At 41.0% G+C, this 17,940-nt stretch overlaps 1 protein-coding gene across 50 annotated transcripts in view; it reads right to left on the reverse strand.

Annotated features, from left to right (window-relative positions):
- The window catches only part of TTN (titin), a 325,993-nt gene that overhangs the window by 34,417 nt on the left and 273,636 nt on the right, over positions 1-17,940 (reverse strand). For all 50 annotated transcript variants that reach the window (XM_072612482.1, XM_072612462.1, XM_072612461.1 and 47 more), the window contains one exon: positions 731-17,836. In XM_072612482.1, coding sequence (XP_072468583.1) covers positions 731-17,836 — 17,106 coding nt within the window. The remainder of the gene's footprint in view (positions 1-730; positions 17,837-17,940) is intronic.

A 17,940-nucleotide genomic window follows, 5' to 3' on the forward strand; every position in this document is an offset into this window, starting at 1 on the left:
TCCTTAAGTAAAAGTTAATCAAGTTACCACGGCTCTTACTTGAATAGATAAACATTTATTAAACAGCCTTCATCCTGACTCTATTTTTACTGACTACATAAATATGAGTAATTCACCACATCTCTCTGAGTCTCAGTTTTTTCATGTGATAAATGACGATAGTTAACACCTATAATAATACTTACCTCACAGAGTAATGAGGCCCAAATGAGGTCACGTACATAAAGTGCTTTGAAAATTTCAAGCAACTCTATAGGTGTCTTATTATTATCATCACTAATTTGAGTATGCTTAATTCTGTCCCAGCCAGCTAAGGATAACTACAATTATCTAATTGTACTTAAACATGACCACTTACTTTCACACTTACAGGGTAAGTGGTTTATTTACTTACAAATGGTTTTCAGTACAAATTAAAAAAAAAAACCAAAACCCAAGACCCAAGAGACTAGGTTGTAAGGAATATTTCTACTTATATTCAAATTGTATTAATATAAAATATCTAAATGAAACATCCTTGATGTATTCTTAAAAATAATATAGTTCCAGGTATGAAAATTTTCACATAATTGGAAATTTAGAAATTTGGAAATTTTAGTGGAAATCCTGTCTGGAACTATACTTTTTTTTATAAATTAAATTCATGATCTTCAAACTAAAACAAAAACTACTTAGAACGATTCAAATTATTCCTTAACAGGTGCTCCTTTTTCTTATTAAGGAAACATACCTGTGATTTTTACTCCTTCCTTGGTTTCAGAGGGTACACCAACACCAAACTCATTTTCTCCAGAGACCCTGAAGTAGTAAACAGCTCCCTCTTGTAAGTTGGACACTTTGTAGGAAAGTCGATTGCAGTTGTTAGTCACAGTGACCCATGCTTTCTTACTGGCCTCTCGTTTTTCTATATGGTAGTTTTTCACTGGAGCACCACCATCATTTTCAGGAACATCCCAGTATAACACTGCAGATTCCTTGGTGATGTCTTTAACATTAATGTTAACTGGTGGCCCAGGGGAATCAAGAACTTTGACGACTAAGGTCAACGAAGCAGCACTCAAAGTATTCTGAATTGTTAATGTGTATTTTCCAGAGTCATTTCTATTGGCATTTTCAATAGTAAGTGACGTGCGGGTATCTGTAGAGTCAATACAAGCCCTAGTACGGAGATCAGTATCTGGCTTAGTCCATATTACATTAGGTACTGGTCTTCCTCGGAAAGGCACAGTCATTGTAAATGAGGCACCAGCCTTTACAATCAAAGTCTTCTTCATTTCACTGTCAAGGTCAAATATAGGTTCTTCTTCTCTTTCCTTTGCTACTTGAGGATCTGAGCTATCGCTTGGATCACTAGCACCAACCTTATTTATTGATCTTACTCTAAAGACATATTCAGTCCCTGTTGTTAAACTACTTATTGTATACTCAGTGCCCCGTAAGTTCTGGATGGCAACTGACCAGTCAGTTTCATCAGATTTCTTATATTCTACTGTGTATCCAGTAACTGGGGCCCCTCCATCAAACAAAGGCTTAATCCAGGCAATAGTTATATTTGTTTTTCCTGAGTCCACAATTTTAGGTTTAGATGGAGGAGAGGGTAAGAACACTGGATCTTCTGCTCGAATCAAAGGTGATGTTTCACTTGGAAGGCTCAGACCAGCAGCATTTTCTGCATAAACCCGATATTCATATTCACATCCTTCCCGAAGTCCTGTTGATTTTACTCTCAGATCATAAACTGGTTTTTTGTTCACACGTACCCATCGTAAGCTATTTTTCTCTCGACGTTCAATGATGTATCCAGAGATATCATTACCTCCATCGCTCTCAGGTCTTGACCAGCATAAAGTCATGAAATCTTTGGTGACAGATGTGATCTCCAATGATGTGGGTGGACTGGGCACCGTAAATGGATCAAGTGCCTTTACAGCCACACTCTCCAGAGGCTCACCCACACCATATTTATTAACACCAATGACTCTAAATATATATTCATTACCTCTAAGTAATTTGGTTACTTTACAAGATGTTGTTTTTAATTCTTCTTCACAAATTGTCCATGCAAGTCTGCTTGTCTCGCGTTTTTCTACAATATAGTAGTCAATACTTGCACCACCATCTTCCTGTGGAGGTCCCCAAGAAAGTGAACATTTCTCAGCAGTTAGGCCACTTATTTCTAGAGGTCCTGCTGGTGGCCCAGGTCTGTCAAGGACTTTGCAATTAACAGCCATAGACCGAGTTCCTGCAACATTTTTAAGAGTTAACACATATTGACCAGAGTCCCGTCTCACACAGTCCTTAACTGTTAACAAAGTTGTGCTGTCTGTTGAAATAATTTCAGTCTTTGCTCTTTCTTCAATCTCCTTACCATCCTTTGACCAGGATATTACAGGTAGAGGTCGTCCTGAAATGTCTGCATCGATTTTAAGGACTTCCCCAGCTTTGACCACAATAATATCCCGGAATTTGACATCCATCATAATTCTTGGGGCCTCAACATCATCCTTTACTGTAATAGGTCCAGTTGATTCAGATGGCTCACTAATGGAGTCAGCAGCATTCCTTGCAAAAACACGGAATTCATAACGCTGATCTTCTGTAAGTTCAGTTACCTCAAAATAAGTTTCCTGTACATTAGTATAGTTGCACTTCAACCACCGACCATCTGGCAGTTCTCTGCGCTCAATAAGGTAACCTGTGATTTTAGCCCCACCATCATATCGGGGTTTAGCCCATTTAAGGGAGACAGACTTTCTGGTAATATTTGTAACTTCTGGTTGACCAGGAGGACCACAAGGGTCTCTTGCAGGAACTGGTTCACATGCCTTGCTGCATTTACCAATTCCTGCAATATTCTCAGCATACACACGATATTCATACATCAGTCCTTCATCAAGGCCAGAAACTTTCATTTGTGTATCAGTAATGAGAGTTTTGTTTACTTTTGTCCAAAGAATACTGCTTCTTTCTTTATGCTCAAGGTGATAGCCAATTACTTGACTTCCTCCATCATTAACTGGCACTTGCCAACTTACAATCATGGTGGATTTTGTGGCATGTACAACTTTAGGTGTTCCAGGAGGACCTGGGGGACTGAACGGGTATTCTGCAACGACAGCTGATGATTCAGTGTAAGTACTCTTACCATAACGGTTCTCTGCACAAACACGGAACTGATATTCACTTCCTGTTGTCAGGCGAATTATCTTGATGGATGTCCTTGCAACTGCTTGTGATACTACTTGCCATGTTGTAGAAGTTGTATCTCTTTTCTCAACAATATAATTGCTAATTTGGCAGCCACCATCATATTCCGGAGGATTCCAAGATATCGTTACATTGTCACAGCTAACTTCATCAATACGTATAGGTCCTGGAGGTCCTGGTCTGTCAAGGACAATCACAGCAATAGAAACCGTTGTAACTCCAGCACTGTTTGAAACAGATAACTCATACTTTCCAACATCTTCTCTTGAAGCTTCCTTGATAATTAATGATGTTACTGTCTTGGATGACTGAACGTTTACTCTAGTTGTCTCTTTTAAGGCTTGGCCATCTTTTTTCCAGCTTACAGTAGGTAAAGGTCTCCCACTAAATGGCACATCAATCTTGAGTTGGTCTCCAGCTTGAACATTGAAAGTGTTGAAAGGAAGCTCAACTGAGGGTTTAATTTCAATATCTTTTGCAACTACTGGTACTCCAAGTTGTCTAGGGTCACTTTTCCCTTTTTCATTAACTGCAGCCACCCTAAAGGTGTACTCTTCTCCAGTAGTCAGACCAGACACTGTGGCTTCTAGTGTCTTTACATGTGTGCAAGTGCTCCATTTCTCACTTCCTTTAGTCTGCATTTCTACTACATAACCAGTAATTTTACTGCCACCATCACTTTCTGGTTTCTCCCACTTAATAGTGGCTGTGTTACGTGTCACATCAACAAGAGTAACTCTTCCAGGTGGGAGGGGTGGTTCAGACACTTTAACTGGTTCTGTTGTTTCAGCTGGCAAACCAATACCATATTCATTTGCAGCCAAGACACGGAAGAAGTAAGTACACCCTTCTTGGAGATTGTCAATTTTGAAAGTGGTCTTAGTGCAATTGTTTGTAATAGTGGCATATGCTTTTCTTGTAGATTCTCGTTTTTCAACAATGTAATTTGTAACTTTAGCTCCACCATCAATAAGTGGTGGTTCCCAAGACAATGTTACTGAATCTTTCTTCACTTCTTTCACAGTCAAATTCACAGGTGCACTTGGTGAATCAAGAACTCTGACATTAACAAAAGCTGTTTTGGAGCCACTATTATTTTCTAGAGTCAGGTTATATCTACCACTGTCAAATCTGGTAACATTATCAATAACCAACATTGTATATGAGCTGGTGACCTCAATCTGGGCTCTCTCAGTGAGAGTGCCTTCTGCTTTTTCCCATTTGACTTCAGGTTCTGGTCTGCCTTTGATGGTAACAAATAATCTCAAGGTAGCACTTGCACGAAGAATGACAACCTTTCTTAGATCAGCATCAAGTTCAATTTCAGGAGGCTCGATCCTTTCAGCAGCAACAACTGAGCCAGGTATGGTTGCAGGTTCACCAACACCTTCTGAGTTAATGGCACATATGCGGAAGTTATATTCGCTGTTTTCTTTAAGTTTAGTAACAGTGAACTGCTTTCCTTGTAGACCCGTTGGTGGTGTACAGGTTGTCCATTCATCAGCAGTAGCCTCTTTGACTTCCACAACATAGCCCTTAACAGGAGCACCACCATCATAGATGGGCTTATTCCATGCCAGAGATACTGAAGATCTAGATGTGTCTGTTACTTTAGGATTACTTGGAGGACCTGGTGGATACAAAGCATCACATGCACGATAGAAAACAGATGGCTCGCTAAATTCACCCATGCCGGCTGCATTCTCAGCCGCAACTCTGAATTCATAGGAGTGGCCTTCTGTAAGTCCAGTCACTCTGAGTCGTAGATCTGTTAGTGTTTTCTTATTGCATTTAGTCCATCTGACGCCACCTTTATCTCGCTTTTCAAGTATATAGCCCTCAATTTCAGCTCCGCCATCATCTACCGGTCGTGCCCACGTTACTACCATTGAATCTTTGGTGATTGCTGAAGCTTCAGGTGTTGAAGGAGGACCTGGTGGCTTGTATGGATTACAGGCTATGACAGGCTCAGATTCCAGTGGCTCTCCAATTCCATATTTGTTCACAGCCATGACACGGAAAATATACTCATTGCCGGGAAGAAGTTTAGTAACTTTGTAGTTCAGGGCCTGGACTTCAGTTGAAACCTGGGTCCATGAGAGTCTGCTAGTTTCTCTCTTCTCAATGATGTAATGAGAAATATTTGCACCACCATCTTGCAGAGGTGGGTTCCATGCCAAGTAACATTTTTCTGCAGTAACCCCTGAAACTTTGAGAGGTGGTCCAGGAGGTCCTGGCCTATCAAGTACTTTTACAGTTATTGGTATAGACTTTGTACCACCAACATTGCTGAGCTTCAGGATATACTGTCCCCCATCAGTTCTTATGCAGTCTTTGACAACAAGAGTTGTTTTTTGTATGGTAGATTTAATTTCCATCCTGGCTGTTGTTTCCTCAAGCTCTTTCCCATCTTTTATCCATACAATGTCAGGTATAGGCTTACCACGAATGTCAGCTTCCAGGACAAAGGTCTCTCCTGCATGAACAACAATCACATCTTTGTATTTTGGGTCCAAGGAAGCACTGGGTGCATCAATTTCATCTCTAGCGGTAATTGCACCAGTGCTTTCTGATGGCTCACTAAAGTTTCCAGCTGCATTTCTTGCTATTACTCTAAATTCATATCTTTGGTCTTCTACAAGTCCACTCACTGTAAATTCTGTTTCTAGCACATTGGTAAAGCTGGCTTTCATCCAGCGACCATCAGGTAGATCTTTCTTTTCTACAATATAGCCTGTTATTTTGCTACCACCATCATAGGCGGGTTTCTTCCATTTCAATGTGACATTGTTTCTTGTTATAACAATGGCTTCAGGGCGACCAGGTGGGTCACATGGATCACGAGCAACAAAGCATTCAGATACTTTGCTAGGTTTTCCAATGCCAACAATATTTTCAGCAGAAACTTTGAATTCATACTCAAGGCCTTCATCAAGTCCGGTTGTTTTAAACTTGGTGTCTTGAATGGGGATTTTGTTTAACTTCATCCAAAGAATGCTATTTTTCTCTTTCTGTTCAAGATGGTAGCCAATAACTTTGCTCCCACCATCATTGACTGGTTCATGCCATTCTACAAGCATTTGATCTTTTGATATTGATGTCACAAAAGGAGTTCCAGGTGGCCCAGGTACTTTAAATGGATATTGTACAACAACTGGTTTAGAATCTAGTGAGGAACTTGTTCCATATCTGTTTTCAGCAAAAATTTTGAATTGGTATTCACTGCCTGTTTTAAGTTTGGTTATTTTAATTGTTGTTCTTGCTACCGTTGCTGATACCATTTGCCAGGTGGTAGTGGTTGTGTCACGTTTCTCTACAATATAATTGCTTATCTGACAGCCACCAGTGTATATTGGTGGTTCCCAGGATATGACTACAAAGTCTGCACTAACTTCATCGAAGCGAACTGGTCCAACTGGTGGTCCAGGTTTTTCCAAAACTATTATGCTAAGATCTTCTGTTGCTGTGCCTGCAGTATTTGATGCTGTTATTTTATATTTTCCAAAGTCATCCTTGTTGCTTTCTTTAATGTGCAGAATAGTTGATGTGGCAGTTTCTTCAACATTTACTCTGGTTGTCTGTTTAAGAGGCTCACCATCTTTTACCCAAGAAACTTTAGGCCTAGGCCGACCTATAACTGGTATTTCTATCTTAAGATCTTCTCCAGCCTGGACACTGTATGTGTTAAATGGCAACTGAAAACTTGGTTGTATAGTCAAATCTCTAGCTATGACAGGAACACCAAGGACTCTTGGATCACTTCTTCCTTTTTCATTGTAAGCCTTGACTTGGAACTGATATTCCTGCCCAGAACTTAGACTAGAAATAACTGCATTGCAAACTTTGGACTCAGCAACAACACTCCATTTTTCTGTTCCTTTTGGTTGCATTTCAACCACATATCCCAAAACTCTGCTACCTCCATCATGTTCAGGTTTCTCCCACATAAGTGATGCACTGGTTTGAGACACGTCAGTTAGTATAACCTTCCCAGGTGGTGAAGGAGGCTCAGCTGCTTTCACTGCATCAAGTGTTTCCACTGGAACCCCAACTCCAAATTCATTTTCTGCCATAACTCTGAAGTAATAAATGGCTCCTTCAGTAAGATTTTCAACTTTGAAACTTGTTTTGTTGCATTTGGCACTTACATTAGCATATGCCTTTCGGGTAGATTCTCGCTTGTCAATTACATAGTTTTTAATCTTTGCACCACCATCAATTATAGGTGGCTCCCAGACCAGCGTGACAGAGTCTTTCTTCACTTCTTTAACTGCCAAGTTTTGTGGAGGTCCTGGAGTATCTAGGACTTTCACAGTAACAAATGCAGTTTTGGACCCGCTGCTGTTTTCCAGTTTGAGGATGTATTTTCCAGCATCATTTCTATCACAGTTATCTATTGATAATTGGGTATAGTTTAAGGCTTTTTCAACTTGAACTTTATCAGTAAATTCACCTTCTTCTCGAGACCAAATGATATCGGGAGTTGGTCGGCCTTTGAATGGAATATGAATTCTGGCAGATCCACCAGCTCTGACTATTATTCCTTTCCTTAATTCTGAATCAAGGTCAAGTTCAGGAGGTTCAAGTTTATCTTCTGGTTTCACAGTACCGGGTACTGATGCAGGCTCACCTAAACCAACTTTATTGAGAGCGCAAACTCGTATCTTATATTCCTGATGCTCAGTAAGCTTTGAAATCTCCAATCGGGTGACTTTCAGGCCAGTCGGTGGTGTAACTACTTTCCAGTCATCTTCATCTGCTTTACAGATCTCTACTAAGTATCCCAGGATCTCACTGCCACCATCATAAATAGGCTTGCTCCATGCAAGTGTAATTGAATTTTTGGTGGTATCTACAAGGTGGGCATTGGTGGGTGGGCCAGGTTTGAACACAGGGTCACAAGCCTTATAATAAACTGTAGCCTGACTTGGTTCTCCAACTCCAGCAGCATTTTCTGCAGATACTCTAAATTCATATTCATGATCTTCTGTCAATCCTGTAACTCTTAATCGCAAATCTGTAATTCGCCGCTTATTGCACTTTATCCATCTAATGCCACTTCTGTCCCTCTTTTCTACGATATAACCAATAATCTCGCTTCCACCATCACTATCAGGACGGTTCCAGCAGACTGTCATGGAATCCTTGGCAATATTTGTTACTTCTAAGTTCTTTGGTGGACCAGGAAGCACAAATGGATTTTTCATTAGTACTGGTGCAGATTCCAAAGGCTCACCAACTCCATATTTGTTAACAGCCATTACACGGAAAACATACTCATTTCCTTCTAGAAGTTTGGTTACTTTCAGTGAATTAGTTACCACTTCTGAAGCCACAACAGTCCAGGCAAGTCGGCTGGTTTCTCTCTTTTCAACCACATAGTGAGAAATGTCACTGCCACCATCTTGAAGGGGTGGAGACCAAGATAGTGAGCATTTTTCAGAAGTAACTCCAGTTACCTGAATAGGACCTTCTGGAGGCCCTGGTCTGTCTAATACCTTTACATTTACTGGGAATGACTTAGAACCTGCAACATTAGAAGCTCTTAAAATATATTGTCCACCATCAATTCTAATGGCATCTTTTACAATGATTAATGCTTTGAAATCTGTATTCTTTATTTCACATCTAGCAGATTCTTCAACTTCTTTATCTCCTTTCAACCACTCGATGGTAGGTAAGGGCTTTCCATAGACATCAGCCTCAAGTCTGAATGTTTCTCCAGCATTGACCACAATTGTGTCTCTGTATTTTGGATCCATTGAAATTCTTGGAAGTTCAACTTCATCCTTGGCTGTTATGGGTCCAGTACTGTCAGAGGGTTTACTTATGGCACCTGCAGCATTCTTTGCAATCACTCTGAATTCATACCTTTCGTTTTCAGTAAGTCCAGTGACAGTGAATTCTGTTTCAATGACGTTTGTGAAACTGGCTTTCATCCAGCGGCCCTCAGGTAAATCTCGTTTCTCAACAATATAGCCGGTGATCTTGCTTCCACCATCATATACAGGCTTGGTCCACTGTAGAGTAATTTCATTTCTTTTGACCATGATTGCTTCTGGAGTTCCTGGTGGGTCGCAGGGATCCCGGGCTACATAACATTCTGAACTTTTGCTTGCTTTGCCTATACCAACAATATTTTCAGCATAAACTCTGAATTCATATTCAATACCTTCTTCAAGGTTAACTACTTTAAACTGGGTGTCATGGATAATAGTTTTGTTGACCTTTGTCCACAAAATACTGTTTCTTTCCTTTCTCTCAAGGTGGTAACCAATGACTGGACTTCCACCATTATTAACTGGTTCATGCCACTGTACAACCATAGAGTCTTTAGAAGTGGTATTAACAAATGGTGTGCCAGGAGGGCCTGGTTCTTTGTAGGGATATTGGGCTACAACAGGATCAGATTCTAAGGCAAAACTTTGTCCATATCTGTTTTCAGCAAATATTCTGAATTGGTATTCTGTGCCAGTTTTCAGCTTAGTCACTTTTAAGGTTGTTCTTGCAACAGTACCAGAAACAACTTCCCATAGGGTAGTGGTTGTATCTCTCTTTTGAACAATGTAGTTAGTGATTTGGCAACCACCTGTATATAATGGAGGATTCCAAGATAACGTAATACTTTCAGCGCTGACTTCATCAAATTTCACAGGGCCTCTTGGTGGATCAGGCTTGTCTAGAGTTATAATTTCAATGGAAGCAGATTTCTGTCCAACAACATTGGCAACTGTGATTCCATACATTCCACCATCTTCCTTGTGGGTTTCTTTAATGGTAAGCACGGTAAGGTCAGACAAATCAGTAACATTGAATCTTGTTGTCTGTTTTAGTGGTTCACCATCTTTTGTCCAGGTAATGGTAGGCTTAGGACGTCCAGAAATTGGGATTTCTATTTTTAAGTCCTGACCAACTTGGACACTGTAACTGTTGAATGTAGGTCTTACATCTGGCTCAATAACTAGATCTTTGGCAATTACTGGAACAGCAAGTGACCTAGGATCACTCCTTCCCTTTTCATTTACAGCAACAACTCTAAATAGATATTCTTCTCCTTGGGTTAAGTTTGTAATTACTGCTTCCAGGTTCTTAACACGGGCACACTCTGACCATTTGTCACTGTGCTTAGCTTGCATTTCAACGATGTATTGTATAATTTTGCTGCCACCATCATGTTCTGGCTTTGTCCAGCTTAGGGAAACACTGTTTCTCGTGACATCATCCACTGTTATTTTTCCTGGAGGTTGTGGAACTTCAGCAACCTTAATCGGGTCAGCAGTGTGGGCAGGAAGACCAATACCATATTCATTTTCAGCTGTAACTCTAAAGTAATAACTGCAGCCCTCTTGAAGTTGATCTATTTTCCAGGAGTGCTTATGGCAGTTTGTTACAACAGCAGCATAAGATTTTCTTGTAGCTTCACGTTTCTCGACAACATAATTTTTTATTTTGGATCCTCCATCCAACAAAGGTGGTTCCCATGTGATTGATACTGAGTCTTTGGTGATTTCTGTCACTTTAAGGTTAACAGGTGGACTTGGTGTATCCAAGACTCTCACAGTAACAAAGGCAGACTTTGTACCACTGCTGTTTTCTAAGGTGAGAGTGTATTTCCCACTGTCATATCTGTTCACATTTTCAAGGACAAGAGAAGTAAAGCTGGAAGTGACATCAATTATAGCTGCATCCCGGATTTCACCATCCATCTTTCCCCACTTAACTTCTGGTGTAGGGCGACCTCTAATGGGAACAAACAGTCTCAAGGAACCACCTGCTCTTATGTTTATTACTTTCCTTAATTCTAGATCGAGATCGATGTCTGGTGCTTCCAATTTTTCTTCAACTATAATAGGCCCAGGTACATCAGCATGTTCTCCAACTCCAGCTTTATTAACAGCGCAGATACGGAAATTGTATTCATGCTTTTCCAATAGCTTTTCTACTTCTATATTTGTTTTCTTTATTCCAGTTGGTGGAGTACACATTGTCCATTCCCCAACACTTACATCACATTTTTCAACTATGTATCCCTGGATTTCACTGCCACCATCATAAACTGGTTTGCTCCATGAGAGGAAAACCGAAGACCTTGTAATATCTGTGACTTTGGGGTTATTTGGTGGTCCTGGCTTATAAATAGGATCACAAGCTTTTTGGTAAGTAGAAGGTAGACTTGGTTCACTGAGACCAGCAGCATTTTCAGCTGAGACTCTGAATTCATAATGATGGTTTTCTAGGAGTCCAGTTACTCTTAAACGCAATTCACTAACCAAACCCTTGTGGCATCTTGTCCATCGGATGCCTTCCTTATCCCGTTTTTCAAGGACATAACCAAGAATTTCACTGCCACCATCAGATGCTGGCCTTTCCCATACAACAGTCATTGAGTCTTTGGTCACTGTAGTAACTTCTGGTGCCTTTGGTGCATCTGGCACAACAAATGGGTTCTTGGCAATGACTGGTTCAGATTCAAGAGGTTCACCAACACCATATTTGTTTACAGCCATTATGCGGAAAATATATTCATTTCCTTCTAGGAGTTTGGTAACCTTGCAACTAAGTGTTTGCACACTGGCATCAACCACAGTCCAAACTAAACGGCTAGTTTCTCTTCTTTCCACAATGTAGTTTATGATATCACTACCACCATCTTGGAGTGGGGGTTTCCATGCTAATGTGCATTTTTCAGCAGTAACTCCAGACACAGCAACAGGTCCTTCAGGTGGTCCTGGCCTATCAAGAACTTTGACATTTACAGTAACTGATCTTTCTCCAGCAACATTTTTTGCTTTCAGTACATAATTACCACTATCAACACGAACTGCTTCCTTTACGCTGAGGCAGGTGGCAAAATCAGTACTTTTTATTTCTAAATGAGCTGTGTTCAGAAGTTCTTGATCCCCTTTTGTCCACTGAGTGGTTGGTATTGGTTTGCCATAAATGTCAGCTTCAATCTTGAATGACTCTCCAGCATGGACTATGATTGCCTCCTTGTACTTTGGATCCATACTGATACGTGGAGGGTCTACTTCATCTCTTGCTGTGATTGCTCCTGTGCTTTCAGATGGCTCACTGTATACTCCCGCAGCATTTCGTGCTATAACTCGGAACTCATATCTTTGATTTTCAACTAGGCCAGTTACTTCAAATTGAGTTTCAATGACATTAGTAAAACTGGCTTTCATCCAGCGACCATCTGGTAACTCCTTCTTCTCCACAACATAGCCAGTGATTTTGCTTCCACCATCATAGGTAGGCTTTTTCCACTGAAGAGTCACAGAGTTCCTTGTGACAATGATTGCTTCTGGCCGACCTGGTGGATCACATGGATCACGGGCTACATAGCACTCAGACACTTTACTAGGCTTGCCGATGCCCACAATGTTTTCTGCGCAGACTCTAAATTCATACTCAATTCCTTCTTCAAGGCCAGTTGTTTTAAATTTGGTTTGTGGAATAGGTGTTTTGTTCAATTTTACCCAGAGGATGCTATTTCTCTCTTTACGTTCTAAATGATAACCAATAACTTTGCTACCACCATCATTGACTGGCTCATTCCATTGGACCTCCATACTGTCTTTGGAAGAAGCTGTCACAAAAGGTGTTCCTGGAGGTCCAGGAACTTTGAATGGATATTGGGCTACAATAGGCTCTGAAGTGAGGTAAGTACTTTTTCCATATCTGTTTTCAGCTGCGATTCTGAACTGATATTCACAGCCAGTCTTTAGTCGGCAGGCTTTTATTGTTGTTCTTGCAACAGTAGCTGATACAATTTGCCAGGTAGTTGTAGAAGTGTCCCTTTTCTCTACAATATAATTATTGATGGAACTTCCACCATCATATTTTGGTGGTTCCCAGGACAGAGTAATACTATCTGCAGTTACTTCATCCATTTTAACTGGTCCAGTAGGAGGTCCTGGCTTGTCAAGAACAATAATATTAAGGGTTTCAGTGGCTTCACCTACTGAATTTGCAAGTTTAACTATATAATGTCCAACATCTTCTCGGCATGCTTCCTTTATTGTCAGCAGTGTGCTATTTTCCGTGCTTTCTGCATTTACTCTAGTAGTCTGTTTCAGAGGCACATCATCTTTGTGCCAGGTCACGGTTGGAGTTGGACGTCCAATAAATGGGACATCAACTTTTAGATCTTCACCGGCTAGCACTGTGAAAGTGTTAAATAACAGTTTGAAGGCTGGTGGGATGACCAGGTCTTTGGCAATCACTGGTACACTAAGCTGTCGAGGATCACTGATTCCCTTTTCATTCTGGGCTGAAACACGGAATGAATATTCTTCACCCTGAATCAACCCAGTAATTGTGGCTTCGGTGACTTTGACTGTGGCACACGTTGCCCACTTATCACTTCCTTTGCTCTGCATCTCCACGATGTAGCCTAGAATTCTACTTCCTCCATCATGTTCTGGTTTCTCCCAAGAGAGTGACACACTATTTCTTGTGACATCTAGTAGAGTTATCTTTCCTGGAGGAAGTGGTCTTTCTGATGCTTTAACAGATTCTGCAGTTTCAGCTGGGAGACCAATTCCATACTCATTTTCTGCCAGAACTCTAAAATAATAATTGCAGCCTTCTTGAAGTTGGTCTACTTTCCAGGAAGTCTTATGGCAATTTGTTGCAACAGTTGAGTAAGCTTTTCTTGTGGATTCACGCTTTTCAACAATGTAGTTCTTTATCTTGGAGCCTCCATCTAGGAGAGGAGGTTCCCAAGTTAGTGTGACAGATGATTTAGTGACTTCTTTTATTTTCAAATCCTGGGGTGGTCCTGGTGTGTCAAGAACTCTGACATTGACAAACGCTGATTTGCTACCTGAGCTGTTTTCTATAGTTAGTATATATTTGCCACTATCAAACCTGTTGACATTTCCAACAATAAGCAAGGTATAAGAGCTTGTGGATTCAATGCTAGCTTTATCTAAAGATTCTCCATGTTCTCTTGTCCATTTCACTTCTGGTGCTGGTCTTCCTTTGATTGGAACAAACAACCTTAGGGTACAGCAAGCCCTTATGATGACAACTTTTCGTAGGTCAGCATCCAATTCAATCTCTGGAGGCAGCATCCTTTCCTCAGCCTTTGGAGTTCCAGGAACAAGTGCAGGTTCACCAATTCCTTCAGAATTCATGGCATAGATACGGATTTTATATTCTTGATTTTCTTTGAGGTTAGTGATAGTATAAGAGGTTGCCTTGAGTCCTGCTGGTGGTGTGACAATCTTCCACTCATCTTCTTCAGGCAGTGCTATCTCAACCATATACCCTGTGATTTCTGAGCCACCATCATAGATTGGTTTATTCCAAGCAATTGAAATTGATGATCTGCTTGTATCTAGAACACGTGGATTTCCTGGTGGGCCAGGTTTAAATACAGTATCACAAGCTTTATAAAATGGACTCGTAGCACTTGGTGCACTAATTCCAGCAGCATTTTCAGCCATGATCCTGTACTCATACTCATGCCCTTCTGTCAGTCCAGATACCTTATATCTTAAGTCAGTGAGAGCTTTTTTATTACATTTCACCCAGCGTTGGCCAGCTTTATCTCGGCGTTCCACAATGTAATTGATTATTTCACTTCCACCATCAGAATCAGGATGTCCCCAGCAGACAACCATAGAGTCCTTAGTAATAGCTGTAACTTCAGGATTTTTGGGTGGATCTGGGGGTCCATATGGGTTTACTGCAAGGACAGGTTCTGATTCAAGAGGTTCTCCTACCCCATATTTATTAACAGCCATAACACGGAACACATATTCATTGCCTTTCAATAATTTGGTAACCTTTAGTTTTGTTAGCTGTACTTCAGAGGCTACATTTGTCCATGCCAATCTGCTAGTTTCACGTTTTTGCACTACATAGTGGTCGATGCTGGCACCTCCATCATCTAGTGGAGGCAACCATGATAATACACACTTTTCTGCAGTGACTTCAGTCACAGCCAAAGGTCCTTCAGGTGGGCCTGGTCTATCAAGAACTTTAACATTGAAAATGTGTTTGGCAAAACCACCAGGATTAGTAGCTGTAAGTACATATGCCCCACTATCCTTTCTTGATGAATCTTTGTTAACTAGATTTGTAGAGAAATCTGCTGTTTTTATTTCTAATTTTGCTGTGTTTTCAAGCTCCTTTCCCTCTTTGGTCCATTCCATTGTTGGTGGTGGTCGACCAGAAACATCTGCTTCGAGTTTAAAAACTTCACCTGCTTTTAATACAAGAGTGTCTTTGTATTTAACATCCACCATAATCCTCGGTGCTTCGACATCATCTCTGCATGTTATGGCATCTGAAGGCTCGGATGGTGGACTTACAGCACCAGCAGCATTTTTGGCAATCACACGGAATTCATACGCAGCATCCTCTGTTAAGCCACTGACTGTGAATTCATTTTCCAAAATATTGCTGAAGTTGGCCTTCAGCCAGCGACCGTTGGGGAGGTCTCTCTTTTCAATAATGTAGCTAGTGATCTTGAATCCTCCAGTATACTCAGGCTTAGCCCATTTAAGTGTTACTGTATGTCGAGTAATATTGAGAGGAATTGGTTTCCCAGGTGGGTCAATGGGGTCCAAGGCAAGTGTAGGTTCAGACGGCTTGCTTGGTTTGCTTTTGCCAGCCATATTTTCTGCAATCACTCGGAACTCATAAGCAATGCCATCGCTTAGGCCACTTGATTTAAAAATGTTCCCTGGGACCAATGCCTTACTCACTGTCTGCCAGAGAATGCCATTTCTTTCCTTTCTTTCAACATGATACCCTAAAATGGGACTTCCACCATCAGTTAGAGGCTCATGCCAACTAATGGTTATCGATTCTTTGGTGACTGCAGTTACTTGAGGAGTACCAGGAGGTCCGGGAACTTTAAATGGATAGCTGGCAATGACAGATGCTGAGGTGATACCTGGTCCAACTCCATATCTGTTTTGAGCTTTTACCCGGAATTGATACTCCACTCCAGTAGTAAGGCGAGTTGCTTTATATGTGGTACGTATTACAGTGGTTGCCAATTCAACCCATGTGGTACTGTCAGTCTGACGCATTTCAACAACATAGTTGCTGATGGGTACTCCTCCATCATTCTCTGGAGGTTCCCAAGAAAAGGTAACAAAATCAGATGAAACTTCATCAAACTTGATTGGGCCAGTTGGTGGGCCTGGGATGTCATGCACCTGAATGGTGATGACATCTCCAACTTCTCCTACAATATTCTTTGCTGAGAGTGGGTAAGGTCCGCTATCACTTCTTATACATTCGTTGATATTTAGTATAGTTGAAGTGGCAGTATTTTCAAAATTAACTCTTTGGGTTTGTTTAAGAATTTGGTCTCCTTTTTTCCATGTGACAGTTGGTTTAGGTCGACCAAGCACTGGAATCTCAACTTTGATATTCTCACCAGCCCTGGCAATGACCAGCTTCTGGTAAATGCCACGAAGGTCCAATTCCGGAAGCATTGTCTGCTCTTTTACAATGACTGGCCTGCTTTCTCTTGGGGCACTTCTCCCAGCACTGTTCACTGCCATAACTTGGAAAGTGTATTCTTCTCCTTCAGTTAAGTTCTTTACAACACATTCTAATCCCTTCACGGTTGTGATGTGTGTCCACTGGTCCGAGCCTTTTCTCTGGGCTTCAATCACATAGCCAGTGATCTTACTGCCTCCATCATGCTTTGGTTTAGGCCATGCCAGGCTGACTGTGCTCTTAGTTATGTCCATGATATTAAGACTATCTGGTGGTGATGGCGCCTCGGAGGCCCTTACAGGTTCTGTGGTTTCTGTTGGTTCACCAATTCCATATTCATTTTCTGCCATTACTCGGAAGAAATATTCACACCCTTCAGATAAGTCTGTCACTTTGTAAGTACATTTATGGCACTTGGTTGTAACTGTAGAATAAGATTTCCGTGTGGCTTCACGTTTTTCCACGATGTAGTTTGTTATGCGAGAGCCCCCATCTATCAGAGGCAGGTCCCAGTGTAGGGTGACGCTGTCCTTCATGATCTCAGTAGGCCTCAGATTGAGCACAGGCCCAGGTGTATCCAAGACCCTAACATTGACAAAGCCACTTTTTTTACCAGCAGCATTCTCTATAGTCATCACAAATTTGCCAGTATCATATCTATTACATTCTGGAATAATCAGAAGAGTGAATGATTCTGTGTTTTCAATGTTGGCACGGGTTTTGAGGTTTACACCATCTTTTGTCCAAGTGACCTCAGGAGCTGGACGGCCTTTAATTGGTACAAATATTCTAATACTTAGCCCTGCTCTAACAACAAGTGTTCTTCGAAGCTCTGCATCTAATTCAAAATCAGGAGCCAATTCACGCTCTATAATTTCAACATTTGGAATCACTGCTGGCTCTCCAACACCTGCATCATTGATGGCACTGATTCTGAAATTGTATTTTTCTTTTGTTTGAAGATCAGGAACAACAAATTCTGTGATCCTGAGGGCAGTTCCTGTTGTATCTTTTATCCAGGTCTCCTCTCCTTCTTTTTGATGCTCTACTATATAACCTGTGATTTCAAGTCCACCATCGTAATGGGGTTTGCCCCAAGCTAAAGAAGCAGATTTCTTTGTTGTATCAGTCACTCGTGCATTTGAAGGTGGTCCTGGTGGATCTGTGAGATTAATATGAAAACAAAAGTACATATTAATTGTCCCTTAAATATATTTAACAACCAATTTAATATAAAAATCTTAATAATTTAATAACAATCAATAC

Source organism: Notamacropus eugenii, chromosome 5 (assembly GCF_028372415.1).
Source record: "Notamacropus eugenii isolate mMacEug1 chromosome 5, mMacEug1.pri_v2, whole genome shotgun sequence".
NCBI lineage: Eukaryota > Metazoa > Chordata > Mammalia > Diprotodontia > Macropodidae > Notamacropus > Notamacropus eugenii.